We start from the raw sequence: 24,363 nt of genomic DNA on the forward strand, positions 1-24,363 counted from the left end.
TACTTTATCATATTTCAAGGTATCTCCCAACAGGGCCATTAGGAGGACATATTAAAAATATGGCTGAAAAGGCCTCATAAATTGCAAAGACAAGATTTTTTTGGTGATGCTGAAAGACAATTGTGGCAGCCCACAAATGTAGAGAGTCACATCAGTCAGATGGCTGTGCCCAGTAACTCTTCCTCACTTTTAGACCCAAAGACTCTTGCTGGGATTGCTATTTGATTGTGCAGCAATAGCAGAACTGTGAAACAGTAAGAGCTGTTTCGCCATGCTACAGGTTGAGAGTACTGTATGTTTGTTGGTCCAGAAACACCCTGGATTTGTGAAGTTGGACTGAAAATGTGGTCAGCCACAAGTCTTTCCCACAAATCCAGCTTACAATATTACTACATTAAGTGGTAGTTTACTTGAGCTATATTATTTATGCTTCCATATTGGGTACCTTAATGTGGCAATAAATAAACCCAAAATGTTTGCTGTGTATTACCATACATTTTACTGATTGATTCTTCCTATGGACAAGGGCATTGGCCTCAAGGAAAAAGGAAGGACTCAGCAATATCTAGGCTGAAAGCACACAGTACGTATTAAAAAATCTAGTTGCTTGTGCAGTTTTCTTGCGTGTTTTTTGTACCATGGCCCACAAGCATTTGTTTTGAACCAACCCCTCTGTGCTGAACCTAGAATCCTTTCTCTGGTTTCTTACCAAGTCACTGGAGTGAAGTTACCAAGGAGTTTTGAGAGTCAGAATTAGCATATGGTGTACAGCTTTGTCCTCCAGTAGCTTCAAACATCTTGGTTTATTAGTTTCTAGCTAGACATAGAAAGCCCTGAGGTCCAGTAAAGTGGACCTAGTATTTGTGTTCGTGCAAGCATACACTATATTGGCCATTTGGCTTTATGAACATAACTTGTTTGGTGTCTAAGGAGGAGTGATGGTTTTCCATTTAGACTGTGGAGTGTACTGCTTAATAATAAATACACTCCTGACATTGTTAAATGATAGCCTGCTTCTAATAAACCCCATGCTGATCCCTGTGTTGGTTAGAGTAGGTAATTCATCTTCCTGGGCTGTTAAAACTTTAGCTGGGATTATAGAGATGACATGAATCAGACACGATCAGCATGTCCCCTGCTGGTTTGCTCATTTTCTCCCCATAACAAAATGCTGGCTAGTTTTCTCTTTGCATTGCAGATCTTGTTATTAGTTGATTTCATTATTAATTGCTCCTAAGCCTTGGGAGGCCTTTTCAAGGCCCATACATAAGGGATCCACATAGTCTATAGCAAAACATCACTGTACTTTCACGCTCACACTTCTCCCAGGGTACTTGATATCAAGTTGTAATCCCTTCATGTTAGTAAAGAGCCTGGAGCCACATTCTGAATACACAAGAATTAACCGAGTGCTCCAATTTTTTCCTTGATTTGCTACCAGAAAGAAAAAAAGAGGGGAAAAAAAGAGGAGAAAAAAACCTTATTATCCTCAAATCTAATTACAGCCTCAACAGTTCCCGAGGATTTGGCTTTATAAAGTGGTTCATAAAACCTTCCTTGCCATTATGCCCACTAACACCCTTTGGTCTCATGCACTGATAAGGGCTTGTTTGAATAATTTTAAATTAGCTGATAATACGCTGACAAGTAGACTGCACGATGCACCAGGCAGCCAAGTGCCCTAGAAAGAGCAGCCTCCAAGAAACAACTTGATACTGCCTGAACAAACCTGGCTTCCCACTCCATCAGGGTCCTGGCAAAGGTAAACGGGCTCCCACTGGCTGTGCTGAGCCTGGCATCGGTCCCCCCAGGAGCAGGCATGTCATACCAGGGCAGGCGCAGCACACCACCAGTGACCTTCCACCAACCTGCACTGATGGAGCCTCCACAGCCTGGGGAGATAGAATCATTGAATAAGCTGGGTTGGAAAGGACCTCTGAGATCATCAAGTCCAACCCTTGATCCAACACCGCCGTGGTTACTAGACCATGGCACTAAGTGCCACATCCAGTCTCGTCTTAAAACCTCCAGGGATGGAAAATCCATCACTTCCCTGGGCAGCCCATTCCAGTGCCTGATTACCTTCTCTGTAAAGGGCTCCCTAGGCCCCAGCACAGCCCTGAACACTTGAGCACACAGGACATATGACATGAAAAGCAAAGCTCTTAACTCTCCATTGCCTCACATTAAAGCAGCTCAGCACTGACCTTTTAAATCACAGACTGGATAACACACGGTCACTTCATGCCCATCCACCCACCCACAGCTACTACCATTATTATTTGCCACAAAAAGTTGAAGTCAGATAAGGGACGTGTTCTGTTTCCTCGCCCAATCCAGATACTTCTTACAAAATCCAGTGGAGGCACCATGAATTTTTGTTTTCCCTTCTGGATGCTTGTGTTCTTCTTTTGACAACTACCATTATTTATTATGATACATGAATATGGCACCTTTCCTTTCCACAACTGCATACAGTCAAAACAACAGAAGATTTGCTTTCTGCCATCAGAGGCAACAAGCTCAGCTGTGAATGCCACCCTGTTCCCAGCAGAACAACCAGTGCCTGCTCCAGGCCTGGTTAGTCAGGGTCTTTTTTCCTGTCATCTCATGGACAACCTGACTTGGCATCTACTGCTAGGAGTCCATCTGCTCCTATTTGGGGAAACTTACCAGTGTTCTTGAGCCAACCCGACACTCCTGCCAAGGGAAAACAGCAATGCAGGACCCACAGACCATACCCAGTCTTCCAACAACTGAAGCTTACAACCTTGTACTTAGGAAAGACAGGGGGTGACTCCAGCCTGGAGCTGGACTGCAAATGCACCTATATCTTCAATGCCACAGTAGTATCTCAAGCCCTGATACCTCTGTGATATCCTACAGATTAGACCCTAGTACACACCAGGAAAGCCTATAACAAAAAACCAAGAGATGGGAAGAAGGGAGGGAGGGAGAGGTGGTGGTTTTGTTGAGTTTTTTTTTTTTCCCTCTTGCTGCTTTTCATTTTAAATCATACTTTCTGTTTTGGTCTTTCTGTAGGTTGGCTGTCACCGTACCTAAACAAACTGGCACCAGCTGAACAGCAGACTGGAAGGACAGAATCAGGCAAAGGAAGAGAGAAGATACAAGACTGTGGAGAGTTGACCTTGGCTGAACACGAGGTACCCACCAAGTCACTCTATCACTCTCCCTTCCTAGTTGGACAGGGGAGAAAAAAACAAGATGGAAAACAACTCGTAGGTTAAAGCAGGTTACTAAGGCAAAAGCAAAAGTTTGTGTGTGCACAAGCAAAGAGAAAAGAAATAGGTTTATTCTCTACTTCCCATCAGCAAGCCATCCCTGACCACTTCCCGGGAAGCCAGGCTTCAGCACCTGTAGTGGTTGCTCCAAAGGCAAACGTTGTAAATAATGAATGCCTTGTCCTCTTTTTCCTAGCTTGTATATCTGAACTGATGTCATATGGTATGCAATATTCCTTTGGTTAGTTCAGGTCAGCTGGCCTGGTTGTGTTCCCTATCCAGGATCTTACCCACTCCCAACCTACTGATGTGGGGGTAGAATGTTGGAGAAACAGTGCTAATGCTGTGCCTGCACTGCTTAGCAGTAGCCAAAACTCTGCTGCATTATCAAGACCTCTCTAGCCACCAATGCACAGCACTGTGAGAGCTGCTACAGGAAAATAAACTGCACCTCAGCCAGACCCAATACTGAATCTATCCGAAGAGAAAAAGCAAGCCACACGTGTGACCCTCCAGAGCTACCACTTACTGACTAGCAGCGCAGGTAGAATCTCACACACCAGCTGCAGGCGGCGGGAGCAGCACAGCACCTTATTCAAAAGGCAAGTCCCTTGAAGCAGATAAAGCTGCCTTACTTGCCCAAGTTATGTGCTCAGGGTTACACCGCCAGGCCTCACGAGTCTCTGTAATATGATTGGGAAGTATGATACACCTGTCCTGAATTAGAGTAGATAGGTTTATCTCATTTCAGAGCTAACTCACGGATGGGTAGAGATCAGATCAGCTGTAAGAAATTCTTTTTATTGTGCAGCTTGTTATTCATGGTAGGGTGAAAATGGCTTCAAAGGTGATCCTGAGCACACTGAGGGATATCTTCTTATCTCTAATGTAGTTTATACAAACCAAATTGGTTTTTGCTTTGAACATCTCTCCGTAGAAGAAAATCAATTTCAGAATGCAGTGGCTGTGATCTTTCAAGCCAAGGATCCATTGCAAACATACCAAGTGTTTGGCAATGCAAAGCTGCAAAGACAGGACAAGTAATGCCTGTTATCAACATATGTGCCATGTCCAAATCAAGGTTTCACATCCAAGGCGCTGAATAAGCCATTGCCACTCTAACAACAGTGCCATTAACAGAAGCAAAAATATGTTGTGACCAGATAAGCAAATTTCTTTTAACCCCTACAGCAGTGTGGGGTAGTCATTTCAAGCACTGGATCATTTATCAGTCAAAATAAAAACCCCTCAAAGCGTAGGGTGCTGACCCGAGATCCACCCAGGCCCTCTGCACCCCTAGAAGCAGGTGTTTTCATGCTCAGATGACATGTAATGCCCTTGGCTTACTCCCCAGTCTCACCTGATCTGCTGCAGCAGCCTCACACCTTCTCAACTCATTGTGCATCTTGTGAACTCACCCACCTTGCCCTCCATCAGTTCAGGTGTCAGTCAGACTACCTGCCCGTGCTTCCCACCACTGCCAGACCTCCAGGAAAACTCCCGTTTACCTTACCTTATGCACAGCTGTTCACAGATCAACTTCCCAAGGATTAGTAAGGAGGTGAAAGCAGCCTCAGGACGAGGATTTGGAGCATTCTCTCCCAACACTGCATGCTCTTTTGCTTCTCGTGAGATATCAGTGCTGTGTGTCCTTATTGTCAGTGGCCTCGGGCAGCTGAAGTCCAGTAAAATTTGTAAGTAATGGCCAGTCTTCACGAACGAAGAACCGGGGAAGGTCTTTGCACCTTCCAGCCTGCGCATTGGATTTTTTAGGTGAGACACAGTGTGCGCGGAACTGAGCCCACCCTTTAATCCTGAGGTTCATCTGCCGGGGCCAAGCAAGCTTGGACAGTGGCAGCGAGGTCCTCAGGACGTAGATGGATTGCCTTACAGGGCTAACAAGCTCCATCTGCCCGGGTAGTGGCCCCGACCGGGAATTGAACCCGGGTCTCGGCATTGACAGCGCAGCGCCTTTACTCTCTAGACCACCAGGGGCTCCCAGTAAAATTTGTAATCACTATCTGAATTGTGTTGGCTTAGGCCAAGAGGATCAGAGCTCATGTTAGTAACACCCTTGGATCTGGTTGTGACTACATGTACACTTTGGGTCTGATTCTGCATTTAGAGAAAACATTCATCTCTGTAAGAGAACATAGGCTGGATGTCCTATGTGCAGCACCAGGATTCTGATCTCCATTAGAATAGGCTCAGACAGCTTCTCAGAAGCTGAGAGAAGGAGGTGCTGTCTGCTGCAGACAGACACACAAACAGACAGGTGGATTACTAGGCCACGGCCAGAGTTAGTTGGGACCATGTAGTGCATGTTTAATACTTGATAGAAGTATGGCTTCTCTGACGGACCTCAGGAGGACTGCAGAGGCACATGGTCTTAGTAAGAAAACTGAGGATTAGGCAGACTGTGCTCTGGTGCTGGTATAAACCTGAACCTTTCAGCCTGGGAACACTTCTAATTTTGCAATACCTTTCTTTTATTGCATATATCAGGTTGCATACAAGCTGTCAACATTCCTTCTCCTTTTTTTCCTCCTTGGTTGGTTGGTTGGTTTTACAACTGAATTTAACACCGTGCAGTAGCAATATCTTGTCAGGACACTTCTTTCATATAAATCACAGGAAAATGAGAGACATTACTCATTGGGATGGACAGCTGATAGATAATTACTAGATGAGTGTTTATGCAAAACCCAGCCTTGAAACTCAGTCATGTTTTCTTTTGTACATCACACTCAACCAGTTTGGATTTCTTCAGAGCCCAAATAATACCACAGGAAATAAAACAGCCCCCTACATCACAAAAGCAGCATTCTTACCTGCAAATTTACATGTTGCTTTTCATCAGCTCTAAGCTAAAATGCAGCTCAACTTGAAACTTAATTAGACTCAGTTGGAGAGGTGGTAGCTTGCAACAGGTTTTTATTCTTATAGGGTTCTGAAGGCACTTCCAGCAAATAACAGAACAGTGGAAATTTAGAAAACATCCATAAATCTAGGAAAATTCCACTTAAGTCTCAACAAAAGCTGGACATTTATACCAGGTTTAGATTACTCTTCAGCCATCTAAAGCAGCTGCATATTAAAACTGGAGCTGGACTGATTATTCAAAATTAATTTAGCCAGCACATTAATGAGCTACAGTTTCTTCTGCCGCTTGTGTGCAATCTGCTTGACTTTCCTTCCTTTACCACTTCTACCAACAATCCTAGCTCATAGCTCTTCACTAAAGCTTTTAAGATCTGAAATTTGAGCAACGCAGATTCTATTGCACAGTTGTGATCAGAGTATGAGCCTTGAATCCTGATACACTACAGACCCTGGTTGGCTTAGGGCAGTGTGGTGGGTTGACCTTGTCTGGCAAGCCCCTACCCAGACACTCCTTCACTCCCTGCCAAATGGGATGGGGGAAAGAATCAGAAGGGCAAAAGTGAAAAAAAAAAAAAAAAAAAAAAAACAACTTGTGGGTAAAGATAAAGACAGTCTAATAAGTGAAGGAAAATGAAAGAAAACAAAAACAACCAAGTGATGCAAAGGCAGTCACTCACCACTTGCAGACTGATGCCCAATCAGGTCTCTAAGTAACACCTCCCAAAGCAAAACTCCCCCCAGTTTTATTGCTGAGTGTCACATTATTTGGTATGATACGTGTCTTTGGTCAGTTTGGGTCAGCTATCCCAGCTGTATTGCCTCCCAACCCTCTTCCCCAACCCTAGCCTACTTGCTACCTAGCAGAGTGAGAGATGAAGGCCTTGACACTGTGCAGGCACAGCAATAACTAAAACATTAAATACTGTGGTGTGTTATCAACACTGTTTTGGTCACCAGTCTAAAACACAGGACATTACAGGCTGTTATGAAGAAAATTAACTCCATCTGAATCAGAGCCTCTTCAGGCAGATAGAAGGGTTCATGGAGCTACTAGCTCCAGAGACTGCCAGTCCAGTACTGCTGGAATTGCATGCAACAAAAACTAATCCTTGGTTTTCTCTCTGTTCAAAACATTCAGTCTTCACTAAAAGTTTGGGAAACTGTGCCAGGGAAATGAAGTAAGCTATCCCAAGCCAATCCTAGAAGCAGAAGAAGGCATTAGCACTCAGGGCTGCTGCTTGTCTTGAACCACTAGTCTTCATCCATCAGCCTTATTTTCCTATTGCATTGCTGGATAATCAAAACCTCTGAATTCAGTTTCCATCTCTTTACTATTAAATCACTACCTCGCTGTGTTGTAACCTGAGGTTCCAAGCACTGATGATTTTTGTTGTTATCTTATGGTACTCACTGGTACATAGAGAGAAAATGAGCACAAAATACCCGGAAATCACATAGCAGCAACATTAAGGACTGCAAGACTTCTCCAGCCCAACTAAAACCAGATAGATTTGTTGTCAGTGGAACATGGGTATCCTTCATAAGGGAAGGGCAGGTGCTTTTTTGAGTTTTTCTTTGGGGGTTTTTGGTGTTTTGGTTTTTGTTTGTTTGTTTGTTTTATTGGTGTTTGTTTTTTGTTTTTTGGGTTTTTTTTAGCCTTAGTTGGCTCTTTAAAGCCAGTACTGGTTCTAGCCCCAAGTTTCCCGCTCTGAATCTAATTTTCCCAAGGCACAAGAAGTGACTTACTTGGAGATCATAAAGGTTGTCACAAAGCTCAACAGCCAGGATTAGAATCATATTTTCTACCTTATCTTATTTTCTTTCAAGGCAGTGCAAAATGTTACCAAAAAGCATTACTACCACATGACATTAGGGCTTAAGAAGTATCGGCATGGGAGCCCATCTAGATACCTATCAGTCACATTTATCTGTTCACAGCATGATAATAAAGGCCTACACAAGGAACAAATACAAAGCAAAAATCTGTCTTCAGTCTATTTTAATAAGTGAAATAAGCCTAAAGGTACGAGCTGGATTTCAGCAGCAGTTAACCTTTCCCCTGACATGATGCGAGGTCTCTTTGCAGGGATATTAAGCAGATTTGCTAAATACCATAGTGGGGCTGACACTGGAGGCTGCCAGAGCATTGCCAGCTTATATAAACCTTCCCAGGAGTTAGGCTGATACTCTCAGGCTTCTCCAAAAACATTGCTGATCCATAGGGATAAACTCATTTCCTGGACCGTGAAATAAGTTGTAGCCTATGGGTTACAGCTGATATATGTGTGAGACACAATCACCAGCTTGCCAAGGGGCTGCTTTACCCAGGTCTGTTAGGTGGCTTTTCGGCCTGCAAGAGACTTAGCTGAACTTAGTTGCTACTCTCTAGTAGGGGACACCATTCCTGATGTCACCCTCCCCACTGCCTGCCTTCCACTGACCCCAGACATGTTCAAAGTGATCACCTTAGTGCATGCTTTGGAATAGGAGGGATTTGGAATAGCATTTGTGTTTTGTTAAAAAAGCAAGAGAGATGAAAAGCTGGTCAAACAATTCCTTCCTAGAATACATCCCTGCAGGTCCCACGGGTCCCTGTGCTCAAGCACACACCCATGTCATGAGGTAGCTGTTTCTGCTAAGGCAAAGAGCATTACCTGTTTAGAGAGCTTTGGCTGACAGTAGAACGGGTATTTTCAGTTTTGCTGGAAAACAGTAAAGCTAGATAGGTCTGAGGTCCTGCTCAGTATACCTGGCAGGTGCTGAACTTCAAAACTAATGCCAAGATTTTCAGAATCAAAGTGCCAGCAGCTGGGCAGTCCCAGGCTGTAGGCACAGTACAGGTGTGAACGTGTTAAGCTTCAAGCTCCAGGGAGCTTCTTTCCCTTGTAAGCACTAGACTGGGAATTACTACCACTTGCCTGTCATCGCTATTGTGAGAAGTAGGTGTGGTATTTCCCTGTTCAATTAAATAGAAGAAGCCCAAGGTCACTGCCCTTCTTTTTGAAGCGGGTCCATTCCATTTTAAGTGCTTCCCCTCGTCTCCTTTGCAAAGTGGTGGCATGGAAACAATGCCACCTCCCACCATGAAATGACAGCTTGCTCCAGCCCTTTCATAACAGAGGCCCTTGAGGCTTGCACCAAGGGAGCTTGATGAGGTTAGTAATCACTGCAGCACATGGAAAGCATTTTGCACTGCGACCTTTTGTACATACTGCTTCTGCCTCTAAAGCCGGGGAGATTTACACATATGGCTTTCTCCCAGCACTGAGGGAGGAGAAACTGAGGCAGTAAAATCCTGAAAGCCAGCAATTTATTCAAGAAGGGATGCTGAGAGCACTTGAAGGCTTAAAGCTTATGGTATTTTACCTACAGGTTGCAGCACAAGAAACAAAGGATAGGATTTTCATTAAACCCTAGCATTTTTAGAGACACAAACTATATTTTTCCTTTTCAAGTCTCACTGACAGTCCTGAGAAAGTTCTCTGAGAGTTTTTCCTACACAAAAGCTGTGTGCACAGCTCTTGGTGATCCACTGCCTGTTACCTGTTGCTGTAGTGGCAGCTGCCCTGAAAGACAGGCTAGAAACGACCTTCGAGTCATCTATGCCTAAGACCCTTTCTGAGGTCATCTGTGCAATTCTCCTTTGGCAGTCACATCTCACTCCCACATACTGATAGCACTTACCATGACCTCCGGTTAACGACTTATCTCCAAAAGCAGAAGAAATAATTTCTGCCAGGTCTGCCTATGTTAAATGATTGAGAGAGAGGTACATTGTGACACAGACTTCCCTGCTCACAGTGTGACTGGGGAATCCCAAACCTTTTCTTCAGTACTTCGTGTCTTGGACTACAAGATACCTGGGAAGCAAAACCAGGTAATATCCCTTTTCCTTTCTCAGAGCAGTCTCTTTTAATTACCTTCACCATTCTTTTGGTAGCAGCACTTCATGGCAGTCCCCTCTTCTGTAGTTTGGAAATTGAGAAACAGAAATATGACACAATTACCTTCAATTACCAAAAATATTACTTTTATGGAATAAAAGTGAAAATTTGATTTAGTCCAGATCTGAAGCAGTGAGAGACACACAGAGAGATTATAGGGGAGTTTTCAGTGACCCATTGCCTCCAGAGAGAAGAAATAATCATGTTACTGCATTTCCTCCTAGCTTCACAGCAGTTTATATCCTTTAATCTCACACACTGAATCCTCTGTTTGCTTGGGCTTTGGAGATTCAACAAGCCCCATGTGCAGTTAGCACAAAGCAGGATTCCCCCACTACTTGCTGTTTTGATCCTGGCCACAGACATAAATGACTGCTCTGCCTCTGTATACACAACATGTACGTGGATTAGGTACAAATTCAAACGTGCAACATGGCTCCACCCATGCTGTCTGCAGAGACAAAAACATCCACAGCAATAAAAAGTGCAAAGAATAATTCAGTGTTTTCCACTTGATCCCTGGAGTTGTTTCTTAGCATCCCTTGGCACATCCCACCTTGTGCACCCACCTCAACCCTCAAAAGCTATTGAGATGCTTGCTTTGCTCAGTCCAAATTTCCCTTTGGTCTTCAAGGCTCTTCTGCCTGTGTTTTCAGGTGGATTAACCAATACTGTGTACACTGAAGTTCTGTACAGCCCATTGCAGGAGCCCCAGTATCCCTCTAAAACATTTCAAGCTTGTTTTTTAGCCATCCCTTCTCTCTGCATGTATGACTGCCAACAGGCCAATACCAGCTGCGTGTCTCAGAGTCAAAATGCGTTGTTCAACTCGGAGCGCCGTGTCCCATTCTTATTTGAACGATTCTCCTTCTGTCCCACAGAACACAAGGACTCCCAATGGTTTTGCATCTGAGCTCCAGCTGGTGCATTGTGGCTGTGCATAGCAACGTCTCAGTGCCCGTCCCTGCCGTGCACGTCCTCCAGCAGGTCAAGACATCACCATGTCCCAGCGCTGACTCATGGCTGTGCTCTCACAAGGGTTGATGACAAGCTCTTTAATACTTTCATGGGTGTCCCCAATCGTCTCAGTGTCCAAACAGAAGCGTGAGGCTATGTGTTCGATGTGTGACCCAACCTTACCCCATCGCTGAGGAGAGGAGAAACAGAAAAACAAGCTTCCTCACCACTATGTTTTCACTCTACTGTTCCAGCATCAAGGGGACACGGGTCACTAAGCCCTTGTGGCCTGATGCTGGGAAGAACAAGGTCCCCAAACTCGCACCAAGCAGAGCACAGGCTGAGCATTTTTCCCATCAGAAGCACACTCATTTAAGCTCGGCCTCTGCCTGGCTTCAGGAAGATAATATATTACTAACAGCTTTTTCCCCAGGTCACTGGTTCAAATGCCAGCTCAATTATTAACTGCAGAGAAACGTTAGCATCTGCTGCCTGACTGGCAGCCCGTGTGAACTAAATTGCCAGTTTGGGTTTGACTTCTGCAGATAAGTATCCAGATCACCACCCTCACTAATAGACATCCTTATCAACACACTCATTTAAGAGGCAAAGGGCTGAACAGGCCAGAGTCTGTACTCCCAAACTCACTGTGCTTCCCAGATGAAGTCAGAACACACGGGCCATTTACTGTGCAGTAATCCTATGATGAAAGAAAGGGAATTTCAAAGAAAATGAGGGATCAGTGAAAGGGCTCACCTGCTTGTTGTCACCTTCTTTACAAGGTGACAGCAGCACCTGGGAACCAGGGAAGAGAGTGTACACAGACAAACACAGCTGCTGCTGGCGAACTTGGTGGTTGTACGTGTATGTCCATTCCTGCAGAGAGGAAGAAAAAAACTGAGGTGAGAGATCAGTGTTGAGTCTTGGTATTCTTCTACCTGGAAAACCAACACTTTGGCTTGAATCCTGCCCCTTCTGAAAGAAAGCACAAACATCACTGACTTTAAGTGGCACCAGGACAGGTCACTGTTTCAAGCCTTCCCAAAACTGCAGCTGTTACTGGGGGACTGCAGGTACCAAAGAAAATATCTACAAAAGCAGTTGGAAGAAAATGGTTCATGAGACAAAAGATTCCATAGCTAGAACTGGGCTGTGGTTGGGAAAAAAAAAAAAGGGGGGGGGGGAAGCAAAAGAGAGGCAGAAATACTACTAACCACAGAATGTGGAATCCCCTTCTCCAGGGAAGAGCAGCAGAAATGTTTTACAGCTGGTAGTGGGAGAAAAGAGGTGATACACAGCAAATGTTTGCAACTCCTAGGATTCTGTTCCAAAGTATCACAAAAATCAGGGGTAAAGCTCAGCTTTCTATCAAGGCAGGGGGATCAAACTCCAAAAGTTTGCTGTACTGGTTTGCTATGACCACTGCTACTTCTGTTCTTCTGGGCTATGATGAAGGTTTTTTCCTCATACTGCTTTTCATGTTCACCTTCTCTTATGAGCTTCTCAGCCCAAGAAATAAACTCTGGAGGAGCAGAGACTTTGTCCTGCTTTCCAAACGCTTACCAGATGCTTACCAAACAACAGGGGCTCTCTGTGATTATCCTCTTTTTCACTACTGGACGCTTTACTTGGGGGAAAAAAAGGGAAATAACTGATAGTTTGACCAGAATTTCTAAATGTGCAGGACAAAGCATCAGGCCTGTACAGACACACAGCCCAGGAGTATTTCACAGAAGTTTACTCCAACATTTATTCCAGTTGAAATTTCCCATCATTTACCAGTGCTCATATTACCCAAAAGCAGCTACTGAGAGGATTCCAAGCCAGGGATGTCTCTTCTTGCTATTTGTGTGTGCACACAAGCAGACAAGATCTGGTTTGGCTGACTGGCAACCGCAAACCAGGATTTCACATAACTCTGGAGAGGGACTTCTGGAACAAGTGTTTTGCTTATAACTCTGTGTGAGCATCAGCTTTAAAATTAGAAAGAGCAGGGCTGGAAGGGTTTTCTGAGGGCCCCTAGTCAGGGTCAACTTCTGCTGTGTAAATGGCTCTGAGCAGTCAGGTGAGCAGCAGTGGGAGCAAATGGAAAGCAGGTTTCTGAACTGTGGCAGAGTAGGTGAGCAGGACTGGAGGACAAAGAGCAGATGAGCAGGATGTGAGGATGAAGAGCAGGCTGGCTTCACTATCAGAGGGCAATAACCCTGCTGGAGAGAACAAGGCCAGGGAGCACGAGCTTTTCTGCAACAGCCCCCAGTAGCCAAGGCAGACGTTTTGGTAGGGTAGAGGTAATGAAAATTCGAAACCTGCTGTGAAAGAAAAGGTGCAGAGAGAAAGCAAAATAGTTGAGAGCTCAGATACGGAGAATCAAAGCTCTGTGAGAAGTGATGTGAGCAGCAGTGTTGGCAATGGAGGGGAAGGCAGAGCTCAAACATAGAGCTATTATGCTGGGGCTGGAAAAATGAAGGGTAAAAGGTGCTCCTGGGAGATTTCAGCCCTTTCTGAGTGCTGGAGGGGAATGTGAAGAATGGCTGCCCTGCTCTCAGAGCTGGGATGCCTGCAGCTCCCCTGAGCTTGAATGGTGGAGGTTTTTGGTTGCACTAGCATGAATTATTAGAGCAGGGAAACGCTTCCACTCCTTTGGTATTTGTCACCGTCAGCAGCTCTAACTCCTCTCCTCAACTTCAAAACAGACAGCTACAGGCATTTAACTCCTGGGAACATAAATCCCACTTTGATTCAGGTTCTTAGCCACCTGGAAGGGAAAACATGCTTTTGCACAGCAGACCCAGCTCCACAAGGACTTCACACTGTGATCCTCATACCCCGTGCTTCTTAGCCCACTACTCCCCAGCAGCTCATGGAAATCAAACCCAGCTTTCTGAACAGCCTGCCCACAGGCTTCTCAGTAAGAGCTGCCCAGGATTTGGGCACATAACAAGCATTCACTTTCAAAGCTGTAATCTGCACCCAAAGGGCCTTCTGGCAGCTAGTTCTTCTTTGTCATATGGAGCAGAGTTTACCTGATCCTACAGTGAGCATATTCCAGACATCCCAACCATGCATGCTGTCAGCTGCTGTGTAAACCACCAGCCTGGGAAATCAGGTGCCAAATTACTCCTGCATCTGTGAAGAACCAAACCCTACGGGGCAAGCTCCAACATCTGTTCTTGGCGCCCACACTACTACGAGCTGCTTTGAAAACCTGCTTTACATTTTTAACCAGTTGTTCGTCATTTTAGCTCAGGACAGGGTTGGAGCTGCACCCACGAGGCTCCTCAGCAGCAGCTAGTTAATCCTGGACTTGTGTATATGTTGGATCCCCAATTAACTCAAGCCATGGGATTTTTTTTTTTTTTTTTTTTTTTTTTTTTTTTTTTTTTTTTTTTTTTTTTTTTTTTGCTTTGATGTCTTAGCCTCTTTGCTTCACTGAGGTATCTGATGAAGGACTGCTCCTCATAGGGGTCCTCCATGCTTTTTTTCCAGGTTAGGCTCTGTTCAAGCCTTCTCAATATTCACATCCTCTCAAGGCAGGACCTTTCTCTCATTCAGCAATGGTCCATGGGATAGAAAGGGTGGTGGTAACCATCTTTCCTAAGCTTTGTTCATCATAAGAAGTGAGAATTCCAGAGCTAGATGCATGCATCAGTTCGACAGCTGACATTGGATCCTACCCTCTTGCCCCCAGGCTGTCCTTCTACTGTCTTTATCTCAACTGACAGATTTTCACACAGCTCATCTATTTTGGCAGAATGGCTCTTTATGAAAGCCAGTCCTGTTGAAAATGTTTTATCCAGCTCTAATCATGTCCTGTCCCCTTTCAGCCCTAGATGAAAGCCAGAGAAAATGATGCAGAAAATGAAGAAATTTGGGGGGGTAAAAAGGGGGGAGTCAGTTGAACAACACAGAATCCATGAAGGGTTTTGAGTTCAAATGTATGCAAATGGCCATGTAAATTTTTATCTTACCTCATCTTTTTCCTTATTTGTAGCACTTGGGATTAAAATTTCTGCCTTTTTTTTTTTTCCCCCATGAGAAACTACTTTATCTCCTAAAGCCTGGCACACCTAGCACTGACATAGCCAGCACAGCAGTAACAACACAGTGGAGGTTGTGGTGGACAGTGCAGCCCATGGTATCCCTAAGGAGGTCTTCAAGGAGCTAGCATGGCTTCAGGGCTGCAGCCTGGCCTGAAGAGATGCCATCAGGGCTTAGAGCTGATCCTGGCATAACCAAAAAACAGACATATGAGGGGAAACTGAGATCAGGATTACCTGCCTTTTCAAAGACAAACACAAGTGGGGGTGGAATAAGGAGGAAGAGAGTGGGCTTGGAGAACAGAGCTATGAGCTGTATACCGCAACCAGCAATCCCCTTCCTCCAAAGCCTCAGACAACATTAACCCCCCATCTGAGGCTTGCGACTATTTTTCAAGTCTTTAGCATCATTTGAGCAGGCACCTGTCACTGTTACTCAGCATGATTATGAACTGAGGAAATTATTTTAAAATGTGACCTTCGGCTTGGCATAGCCTGGCTGACAGATGGAGGAAGGAGCCCCTCTGCCTAGGAAGGGGTAGTCCCATGGGAACCTGGCATTATGTGACAGAGAGGGCTCTGCTACCAAATAAGAGGTCAGCTGTACCCTAAAGCCAGGATAGTAGCTAGAGAAAAACGTTTCTGAGGAAGCTGTGAACAATCTAATTCCCCAATTATCTTTTTAAAATCACAAGGAAGGACTTCACAAGGCACGTGACTGCATGGGTCACTTAAGAATACCAAAGCGCTCCCCTCGTCCAAAGACCCTGGGATGCAACTGGCACTTACACACATCTCAGGAGAGGGAAAGTGAAGTACACAAGATGCCCATGACAAGCTGGGTGCAGAGATGACACTGCTACCCCTCTGCTCTGCTATCTGAGCCTGCCTCCTGCAGCTCTGGCCAGCCTACAGCTGAGGCAGATGTGTCCGTGGAGAAGAATGAAGGCTTTTGGGGGGAGGAAGATCAGAAGAGAATGTTTATGGTTGAGTTGTCTCAGGAGGCACACTTAGTTTGGATAGATGCTAAATATTCTCCAAAGTGCAGATCTAGTCAGCACAAGAGGACCTCAAGAGAACTGCGGTGAGCATTAAAGCCATATGAGGCAGATTATCAGATTGCATTTCCTTCATAGGAAGAGTCAAGGACATGCCACTCAAATAAAATGGCAGCCACTCAGCTCCAAACCCCAGATTTTTTGGGGTGCAGGAAATGGACGCCACAGCCTTCTTACTGTTTCCTTGCTTGTCTAGAAGATGCCTGAACTTTACATTTGTCTTGCAGCGACTGCTTACATGTGCGTGAGTATCCAGGTCAAAGCACCTTCTGCTTTTTTAATCTGAAGTATGACAGGTTTCCTGAAGCTGCTGATGAATTAAATAAATCCCAGAGTCAGATGTCTGTTCCAAACTCTGGGAACTAATATCAACCGACACTTGACTTGGAAAAAAACACCCAGCTACTCACATCTTCATTAGATAAATGAGGACAAGATTATGATCAATTATTTTCCCTCAGATGCATTTCTCTTGTGAAAAGCTAAATCAATCTCTTCATTTAGCAAATGAGACATAACAAAGCATAGAGTACAAGGGCTCCAGTGGACAGGAGAGCAGGCAGAGCCCGCTGTGCCCTGGGGATGAGCACTGCACAAAGATCTCTGCCAGTCAATAACTCAAGAGCCCTCTGAGAGCCATCTCAAAGGACATAGCCTACACTGACTGCTGCCAGACCTTTTGGAACAGAAAGGGCCAAGTAGATCCCTGGGACGAGAGAACAGAGCTCTCCTACACAAAGACGAGGGGTCTTCTTGTGCCTCAGTGCCCCTTTTAGTAATTCAAGGCTAACATCAGTCACCACCAGGAAGGGTTTGTGAGATCTGCTAAGGGTGTAAATCTGATTTCACTACAGAGTACTCTTCTCAATTTACCCAAAATATGGATGTAGCCAGAGGTTTCACAACATCCTTCCCCTGCACTACATACAGAAAGAACTAAAATAAAGAGCAACTCATTGCCATCTCACAGCTCCTTTGTATCTCTCCTTAAACCATGATAATGTGTGATAGCTCAGATCTTCTCACACCCAGTCCCAGCACTTCATGCATGTAATGCTGGTAAAGGGCTGGGGGAGCCTAGCAATGAGACAGATACAGAAAGGCAATCAAAGCAACCAAATTACTGCTACTATAATAGTGATAATAAAGAATTTGAACAGCCAGGATATTTCCATGGTACTTACTGAATGTCAGGAAAGCAGAGCTTTGATTCAGCTAAACCTATTTTTCAAATAATGAAGCTTAGGGCAAACAAGATGTGACTTCAGTATGTTAAAAGTGAAGATTATTGCTCTATTATGGTATATCAAATGCAAAACTAAGCAGCATTCAGGACTGCTGCACAATAGATCCTACACAGCCTGGTGACTATAACACTCATGTCATCCACAAGTTCAGGTGGTCTTGTCATTAAAATGTAAGTTTCTATTCACAATAAGAGTTTAAATATCATGCTTTAATCTGAAATAGTCTCCATGGGTACAAGTAACAGAGAGTTACCTTAGAAAGAGAGAAAGATAAAAGGAAAAAGTTTTTCTCTGTTCCTGTGGTGTACTGGGTATAGCCATTCTGCAATCTGTTTGTAGTGTATTTTTCTGTTCCCTTGCAGAGTTAGTCCTGGATGTGCACAAGAAATGGAGCTGCCATCCAGTGGGAAGTGTTGACCTATTGCAAACTGCTGCAGAATCAGAATGGGAAGATGAAAAGTTTGCGGCATGAAAAATTCCAAAAATTTACTTCACAGAAATGTCAAAACAAAATGTGTTTGCTGGGAATGAAACAATCCTACTTGTTGGCATGACATTTCTCATTTTAAAATACCACATCAAACTGATATTTCAGAAAGACCAATACCATTTCATTTTGAAACGCTAGCTTGCAGCAGCATTTTTCATTCTGATTTTCCCAGATTTTTTTAAAAACATCCAATTCATTTAAAGTTGCAATTGTCACTGAAACATTTTTCTTTTCTTCTGCAGAGCTGGCCCTGTAAAACATGATGACCTGCTCTCATCAGCTTGCTTTTCTTGCTGTTGGTGTGAAAAGTCCACGTAGCAGAGGAAGAAAGGAAAATAATCCTAGAACCTGGAAACCAGTGAAACCATAAGAAGTGCAACTGTGCAACACTCACAATTATATTCACTATATTTTCTGAACTGACTAAGATTCAAGTAATCATTGTTGATTTTACCATGTTGTGAAACAGATATTATTTTCCTGCCTAAAGACAGGCATGCAACTACATTTGAAAGAGATGCACATAATGACAAGCTTCGTTTGCACGTACAAATCAGGGGCACTTTCAGCAGTCTCCCTAGGCTGAGGTGCCTTTTATATGCACAGCTACCTGGCTTGAATGTGTAACCACGAAGTTTAAGAATGTACAGTCAAGTGGAAGCAAGCACACCATTGCCTATTAAATTATTTCACAGCAACAGTGAAGAAGCAAGCGATTGTTATCCTCCCTGTTTTATAGATGGGAAGGGTGAGAGATCTTACTGACATGCCCAAAATCACAAAGGGAGGCTGAAGGAAAGGCAGGTTTTGTAGCCGTGTCTTCAAGGTCTTGCTCCAGAAACTCTGCTGCAAGGCACATGAGCTTGCTCTTGGCTCTGATGTTTCCTGGACTGTGCTTTTGAGAACACCTATTCATACAGCTTTTTCTCATCTCAGTGAGACTGAAAAAAATGAGATCATCCTCATTAAATTCTCACTAGTTTAATGGGCAATCTAATACCGAGGGAATGCAGACTATGAAGTTATAAATACCATTGCGATTCAGTGCATTTTGAAAGAGAAAAGGCTGAAAGATGAGACGAAATTACAGTTCTCTTTGTCTTTGAGCTGTGCAGATGAGCAGAGCATGGTATTCCTGGCAGTAAGTGGTCAGCCCAGGCTGGCACAGCGATGAGTGGTCCACATTGCACTGTGGCTCCTGCCACCAATCCCTGCTGCTGTCCAGGGCTTCCCCCTCAGTCAGGAGGAGTTAACAGGGTTTAACTACATGCTACCTAAGGAAAGGGTTTGTAAGAAAAGGTAAATCCTCCAACAGAGCTTTAGCAAACTTAAATGATCTTGAAGCTGGCCCAGAGGCTTCTGTCCAGCCAGCGTCATATGGATACACAACACATCTTACCTGTGCCTTTGCTACTGTGCCCTTGCTGCTGTTACAAGGATTTAAACTCAGGATGGGGAGCTCTTGGTCTTCAGACTTGTGTGACTCCAGGCAGCTCTGTCTTTGCCTGATCATCCCAGTTTGATAGAGTGACTCCTCGGGAATCCTGTGAGAACAGGCATTTAAACAACATCCATACTCCCCCTCCCCACAGTACTCAAAGAAGGCTCAGTGGGGTAAGGTCGCACCATTTCACCTTCAGAAAATGGGAGTGGCAAGATCTATTAGAAAACAGAACCACTGAGAGCAGTACATGGACAGGGACCCTGCAGAAGCAGCGCTCGGAGATGGATGGCTGACCTTTATAAGAGGAAAAAATAAATAACAGTGCACAAGGCAAACAGAGAAGCAAGGAATAGACTTAGAGCAGGCTGAAGGTCAGCCTTCAGCTTACAGGAGTGGGGAAGTTTATAACAAACTGTCACAGAGCCCTGGCGTTCCCTGTGAATGCTGCTGTGGAATGCCACACGTGGCAAAAAACCCCAAGAAACCAACTATAAATCATCATTTTCACACAGTGATTTTGCACTCAGCTATCGCACCAGCAGGGTCCCTGGCAGTATCTCCAGAACTTTTCCACCCTTTCTGGGGATGGCTCCTGATAGGGACTGGGGGAATGAATGCAATGGTTTCTAGAGTAATTTTGGTAACTAAAAAATACCTGTACAAAAGCAACTGTGGAAGTGGATATTAAGCAAAGCAAGGCAGAGCCATCTGAATACAAGTCATAAAATCCTAGAGTGAATGGTTTCACAACAGAAAAGTCTTGAGTACCACAGAACAGTGTGAAAGGACTGGAAATCAGGTGCTTCTTTAGTAATTGAGAGTCATTAAGTACTGAAACAGCCCAGCAGAGGCTATGGTGCATTTTCTGCCTTGGGATACTTTTGAAAGGAAAATTAGCTATTTCCCTATGCAACCTGTCCCACAACATGGGCAGGAGGACATCTAATGAATCCCTGAGAGCAAATGGGAATAACTGGTGTTTTGCCCCTTACTGACCTTGCAGCAAAGAGCCACAGCATCTGTAAGACTGCTTAGAGAAAGCAGGATCACAAATCTAAGGATCACAGAATATCCTGAGTTGGAAGGGTCCCACAAGGATATCTGAAGTCCAGCTCCTGGTGCTGCAGCATGCCATGCTGTGTTTAAAGCCAGCACAAAATTTACTCTGCCCTTCTGTGAAGCCCAAGGGAGGGGATGTCTGAGTCTCTGGGGTAGGGGGACATGGAAGGGGACTGGAGGTAAAGAGGGAAGCTCTGTGGGACAGGAGGGACGGGGCATCCCACTGGCCTGCTAGAGACAGGTGGAGATAGCACATCCGTACCGAAGTTCGGGATAAACGTTTTCCAGGTACCACTTGAAGCTGTGGCATTTCAACTTCTTCCGCAGCTCCACTCTGCTCTGGACACTGTGGGGAGAAAACATCACAGAGATGCAATGGAAATGAAGAAGGTGAGACCCAACACACCAAAAAGGGAGGCTGAGAGAAACCCAATAGATACACACAGACAGCAAACACAAGAGCATCAGCAGCTTTATTTTCTGCACTCTTCTGCATGAGCTCGAGCAGTTGTTTTGATCTCCATCTCTTTGGAGGTCTCACTTGGTAAAATGGCATGATGACATATTGCCATATTAACAAGGAGTCTGAAGTTGGGCGGATAAATAGATTAATGGAAAAGTACAGTAATTTAAAAATTAGTAGTGAAAAATGTATTTCATATTCAATACGCATTACTTTAATATATTAATGTACAAGGAAATTAATATGTGCTATTCGCTATACTACGTCACTCTTATTTTACAGGGCTAAATGAGGCCTTGATTTCCAAGAGCACCTAAACACATTTTTAAATCAGCAGAAGCTAATCTTACAGTGAAATACTTTTTTCTTTCATTAATCATGACAAAATTTCTGCTGAGGGATCATGCTGCATAGTGTCATTTTCCAAACTCCAGCTCCTCCCTAGGCCAGCCTGTGGAGCTGTTATGAGCTGGCATTTACAGAGTACTTGGAAGTCTCTAGTACCTTCCTTTTGCATAGGCTAACTTGTCTACACCCGCCTATATGAAGCAGGACAGAGCTGTTACTTCATTTGGTGCTGACTGATGGGAATAGGATATTAATTCAATGCAAACAGGTTAGTCACCAGGACTTCAATTTATTTGTCCTGGAGATTGAAGATTAGCTACAAGGAATTTGGGTTTGGATTTGGAACCGCCTGTGGTCCAAAGGAACTTTCTAAGGCAAGGAGGAGCATATGAAAATGAGAAATATAACACAAATATTTACAGTCCTCCTGACAGGGAGGTGTTTCTGACTGTTCACAGAATGAATGGCAAACTCCCTGCATACAAAGAACTTGCTCCTTTTCAATAAAGCATTAGCAGGCCAAAAAAATGATGATTTTCCTTCCCCTCAGCTGCCAAAAACACCTCTGAACTCTCCCGCCGAATTCTGCTCTGGGACTAGAAGAACTTGTACCTAATGCCAAGGGTGGGACATAGGCGAAGGTTGTCCCCCACCTGGGTTTGGTTCACTCCCTGGGATGAACCAGCACAGCATATAAACTGGCTGTTTATAGGTCTCATTGCTGTGCTCGTAGCATCTGCCTGCCATTAGCATTTAATTGAGCGTTACTACAGAAACAATGCAGGCGGGTTTCCGCAGCACAGCGACGTCACTGTGAACATCCCACTGCAGCAGGCAGGGCACAGGAAGGGCACAGGCAGGGCACAGGCAGAGTAAGACCCTTACTTTCCATAAGGCCTCCCCTGGGCTGCGGGACGAGCTGCGTAGTAGTACTGCTTGAACTCATCCATCCACACCTCCGCGGTGCGCTTGGTGTTTCTGAAGGAGGAAGCAAAAGACAGGTGAAACCAAGGTGATATTTTCCAAAATGTATAAATTGATCCATCCCGCTCTCTTCCCACCCTCAACTTGGTCTTTGGCATCACCCAAACCACCTTTGAGACAGCCCACTCCTTATTACTAAAAAAGGTACTCCTCCTCCTCATTGCTCCAGGGACCAAAATCATCAGGTCAAATAAAGCTTGGGTGAAGAATTCACCATTTAAAACTCAGGTGGATTCTTTGTATCCACCAGACTCAGAACTGAAGGTTCTTTTAAGCATCATTTCCCAGGCAAGGGTGTCTGGTGTTTTATTTAGTGGCTTGGATGGAGCTTGGAAAAGTGGTGAAAAATTTGCCAAAGATTTGCAAATATTTCCTTTGAGTCAATCCTGTATTGCACTCCTGGATTTCACTGAAGCAAACCTCAGCATTCAAAACTTAAGAGGAAACACCCCACCACAGTGCATAAATATCAGTCTTTCACATCAGCCAAGTGTCTGCAGGTTTATGAACCTCAGCAAGTCTTCTGTTGAATTCAGATGGCTCCAACTCTTCTTGCAAATGGCTTTTTTGCTCAATGTCTCTCCCTGTCTCTGCCCAGGTCAGCGGAGTCCTCCAGTCTCCTGCTCCAAGGCAGGCTCATGCCTCTAAGCTATTGTTACCACACCACTAAACTGCAGGTGCCATGGGCAGGCTCTGGATACAGCCAAGCCCCAGGAGGCCAGGAGACAGCATGTGAAGTCAGCACTACACTGGAGCCTGAGCTCACTTTGAAGTAGGGGCTGTGAGGGAAAAAAAAAATCAGCATCTGGAAGAAAGGTGGAGATATTTTTTGCTAACATCTCTATTGAAACAGAAGTACTACGTGGCATCAGGTCGCCAGAAGCTGCTTCTCCTCTCAGTCTATACACTCTAATATTAAGTTTAAGGCTGATGGATATCATAGGGTTAATAACATCCAAGCTCCTGATGTCTACAGGTATGTTTCTCTTGACTGCTATTCAGTTCCTTGCTGATTCACCAGCTTCTTCCCCTCTCTCTAAGGAAATAGTTTAAGTACTCTTGCTCAAGAGATGACTGAATCAGTGTCTACATCTGTACCTAACCTTCCCCAAAGGGCAAGGTTCTTTTGTTTGGCTTCCTGATCTCATCTGGGTTTACAAGAAACAAGCGGATAAATGACGAGGCTCATACCTACGTGATACAGGCATCCCCTAGGTCCCCAGGGGCCTGTGCCTGAGAAGCAGCGAGAAGTAACTGTACCCATTCAAGCTCTCCTTACTCCTCCTGCAGGTGATGTAACACAGACACTACCTCTTCAGGTTTGCAGCGACTTCAGCACCGGAGATTTTGCCACATCCCAGCCTCTTCTGTATGAATCTTATTTTAATACTAAAAGCAAGAGCCCTCCTCATGACCCTCAAACTCCTGCTGTCCTTGATGCCAGAAATGCCCTGTGCCCCTCACAAGGTCCCCTTCCTGCACCAAGGTCCCCTTAATGCCCCACACACTGTATGGCTGGAAATAATGAATGAGGTGTAACTGAGAGGTGTAATTTGCACTCCCTCAGCTTGTTGTCTCATGTAAAGGATGGGGAAGCTGCAGAGAGCCCGGGTCTTCACAAATGCTGTTGGCTCTTTCTACCACTGGGAAGCCTGCACTAAAAGGAATGCCTGGTGTGTAAGCACTCACAACTGCAGGTTAGCTGAGAAACAACCCTGCATTTAGTGTAAGTGCCGCTGGTGTTTGTCATTTACTTAAGCAACAACCTTCGGCCTCACACTCTAAAAACAGAGGATATCCTTCCCCACCTCGCTAGCTGTTCCCATCAACTTTCCCATGCCTATTCTTGCTTCTGGATTGCCTTCCTCTTTGCCTGATGTTTTCTGGATCTTAGCCCATATCAGCCAGCCATTTAGTACCTGATTCAGCCTATGTTCCTATTTGAGGAGAGGTCTCCTTCAGCTGGGATGTCCTGGCAGTTGTTCCAGTGTCCATGCCAGCAAGGTGCAGCCCATTGCTGCCTCTGCTCAAGAGGCAGAATCAGTCCAGAGGTACAGCCACCCACTCCAGCAAGATGCTTGGCTCCCCTCTTGGAGAGACCTTGGGAACCAAATTTTCTGGCTCAGCTGAGCCATGCTGAACCCTCAGCTAAGGTCACTGGGTACTGACAGACATTGCTGGCAGCCTGATTTCAGGTAATTATAAAT

The 24,363-nt window shown here is 44.8% G+C and overlaps 2 protein-coding genes across 2 annotated transcripts in view; both read right to left on the reverse strand.

Annotated features, from left to right (window-relative positions):
- The window catches only part of CAPN13 (calpain 13), a 79,569-nt gene extending 68,865 nt beyond the window's left edge, over positions 1 to 10,704 (reverse strand). Inside the window, exon 1 of the mRNA XM_027911135.1 lies at positions 10,639 to 10,704. The gene's annotated coding sequence lies outside the window, so the exon portion shown is untranslated. The remainder of the gene's footprint in view (positions 1 to 10,638) is intronic.
- The window catches only part of GALNT14 (polypeptide N-acetylgalactosaminyltransferase 14), a 96,033-nt gene continuing 81,803 nt past the window's right edge, over positions 10,134 to 24,363 (reverse strand). The window contains exons 11-15 of the mRNA XM_027911142.1: positions 22,058 to 22,150; positions 20,624 to 20,707; positions 19,258 to 19,402; positions 11,783 to 11,902; positions 10,134 to 11,216 (exon numbers count right to left, since the gene is read on the reverse strand). Coding sequence (XP_027766943.1) covers positions 11,058 to 11,216; positions 11,783 to 11,902; positions 19,258 to 19,402; positions 20,624 to 20,707; positions 22,058 to 22,150 — 601 coding nt within the window. The 3' untranslated portion in view covers positions 10,134 to 11,057. The remainder of the gene's footprint in view (positions 11,217 to 11,782; positions 11,903 to 19,257; positions 19,403 to 20,623; positions 20,708 to 22,057; positions 22,151 to 24,363) is intronic.

Source organism: Empidonax traillii, unplaced genomic scaffold (genome assembly GCF_003031625.1).
Source record: "Empidonax traillii isolate 1590-97213 ecotype Southwest subspecies unplaced genomic scaffold, ASM303162v1 scaffold31:size1920502, whole genome shotgun sequence".
NCBI lineage: Eukaryota > Metazoa > Chordata > Aves > Passeriformes > Tyrannidae > Empidonax > Empidonax traillii.